The sequence below is a fragment of the Calidris pugnax genome, unplaced genomic scaffold, assembly GCF_001431845.1.
Source record: "Calidris pugnax isolate Ruff unplaced genomic scaffold, ASM143184v1 scaffold1921, whole genome shotgun sequence".
NCBI lineage: Eukaryota > Metazoa > Chordata > Aves > Charadriiformes > Scolopacidae > Calidris > Calidris pugnax.
The window spans coordinates 11,563-13,901 of NW_015092276.1; the positions used below are offsets into that span (position 1 = coordinate 11,563).

Genomic DNA, 2,339 nt, shown 5'->3' on the forward strand with positions numbered 1-2,339 from the left:
CCCCCAAAATCGTACTTTTTGCCCCCAGATTTCCCCCGGAAGCGGAAGCGGAGCCGCTGGAACCAGGACTCCCTGGAGCAGAAGACGGTGATCCCCGGGATGCCCACGGTCATCCCCCCCGGGCTCACCCGCGAGCAGGAGCGCGCCTACATCGGTAACGCCTTTTGGGGCCAAAAACCCCCGTTTAGGGCAAAAACCCCGCCCCCGCGCCAGGGCTGGGGGCACCGACACCCCCCCTGCTCCCCCTAAAACCAGGGAGTTTGGGCCCAATTCCTGCCCCTCAATCACACCCTCCCCTCCTCCTCCTCCTCATCCTCCCTCCCCCCAACCGCAGATTGGGGCGAAAATCCCACTTTTTAGGCAACGTTGTGCTTTTGGAGGTGGCCACGGGCCGGTTCAGGGAGGAACCACCAGGGTTTTGGCAACAGCCTCCTTTTTGGGGGAAAAAATGTCATTTTTTGGACAATCTCAGGTGGTTTGGTGAAAACCTGCTTTTTTTCTGGTCTCGTTTTGGGGCAATAACGCACCTTTTCTGGTCAAACCCTCCGTGTCCAAGGTAATAACGGGGCTTTTAAAGCACTGAGGTCTGTTTCTAACACAATAATGTCATGTTTGGGTCAAAATGTGCACTTTGGGTAATAACATGCATTTCTAAAGCATCAATGTGGATTTTTAGGTGATAATGTGTATTTTTAGTAACGATCTCTTTATTTGGGTGACAATCCTTGGATTTTTAGTTCTTTCACAAGAATTGGTCCCGATGTGCTGTCACTGCTGAAAAGAGCTGGGTTTTTTTGGCAATAATGTGGATTTTTGGTGATAATTCCCACTTTTTCTCATAGCAGCGCCCAGGTTCCTAGTGCCAGTGTCTGCTTTGGGGGAAATAAGGTGGATTTTGGGCAACGACGTCTGGTTTTTCCATCAAAACGCCCGACTTTAGGGCAGCGATGTCCAGTTTGGGGGGAAAAAACCCCAAACCTGGTGGTTTTTCAGAACAATTTCCAGTTTTAGGGCAATAACTTTTCCTTTTGGTGATAACACCCAGGTTTTCGCAATAACCTTTGGTTTTAGGGCAATAACCTTTGGTTTTGGGCAATAATAACTGTTTTTCATAACAACGGTTGATTTTAGGGTAACAATGTTCCATTTTAGGGCAATAATACCTGTTTTTTCATAACAATGTTTCATTATAGGATGATGTTTAAGTTTTTAGGATAATAATACTTGTTTTTCTTGATAACGGTTGATTTTGGGGTAACAATGTTTGATTTTAGAGCAATAACACTTGTTTTTCATGATAATCTTTGATTTTAAGGCAATAACGTGTGGTTTTAGGGTAACAATGTTTAATTCTTAGGGCGATAATCCCTGTTTTTCACAAAGTGCTTGATTTTTAGAGCAATAACATTTGATTTTAGGGCAATAACGTTTGATTTTAGGGCAACGATGTTTGATTTTTAGGGCAAAAACACTTGTTTTTCGTCACGATGGTTTATTTTTAGGGTGATAACGTTTTGTTTTAGGGCAATAATGTTTGATTTTTTAGGATAATAACCACCTGTCTTTTTGTAACGATGGTCGATTTTAGAGCGATAACGTTGCATTTTAGGGCAGTAACATCTGTTTTTTCATAACGACGGTTGGTTTTAGGGTGATAATGTTGGATTTTAGGTAATAATGTTGGATTTTAGGTAATAATATGTGCTTTTTCATAACAACCTTTAATCGTAGGACGATAATGTTTGATTTTAGAGTAACGATGTCTGCTTTTTTTTTGGCGATAATGTGCTTTTCCTGCTAGAAATGCCTGGTTTATGGTGGTTTTTTTTTGGTAATGATGTGCTTTTCCTGCTAGAAATGCCTGATTTTGGGGGTGAAAATGTGCTTTTTTTGGTAACTGGTGTCTTTTCTCCCACCCTTTTTTCTGTCCTAACCGGGTTTCTTCCAGTCCAACTGCAGATCGAAGACCTGACTCGCAAACTGCGCACGGGAGACCTGGGCATCCCCCCTAACCCTGAGGACAGGTCGGGACCTTCCCCCCCCCGCTCGCCCCCCGCTTTTGGGGCGCTTTCTCTCCTTTTGATCATTCTGGGCCTCTCCATTTCCCCTCCTTCCTCCTCCTCCTCCTCCTCCTCCTCCTCCTCTGGGGGAGAGAGGGGGGTGAAGCCACCTCGTTCCGCCCCCACAGGGGAGGGGGAAGGGGGGGGGGTTTGTCTTATTATCCCCCCCCTTTAATTAGCAGCGGGGCATTAATTAGCGCCGGCGGATTAATGAGCTTAACGAGCTTAAGGAGGGTTGGGGCTTTGCCCGTCGCCCTCCTTCCTCTGAGGGGGGGGGGG

At 46.0% G+C, this 2,339-nt stretch overlaps 1 protein-coding gene across 1 annotated transcript in view; it reads left to right on the forward strand.

Annotated features, from left to right (window-relative positions):
* The window catches only part of LOC106900306 (menin-like), a 13,857-nt gene extending 11,556 nt beyond the window's left edge, over positions 1–2,301 (forward strand). Inside the window, exons 4-5 of the mRNA XM_014962321.1 lie at positions 29–154; positions 1,949–2,301. Of these exons, the coding sequence (XP_014817807.1) occupies positions 29–154; positions 1,949–2,235 (413 nt within the window). The 3' untranslated portion in view covers positions 2,236–2,301. The remainder of the gene's footprint in view (positions 1–28; positions 155–1,948) is intronic.
* The last annotated feature ends 38 nt before the right edge of the window (positions 2,302–2,339 follow it).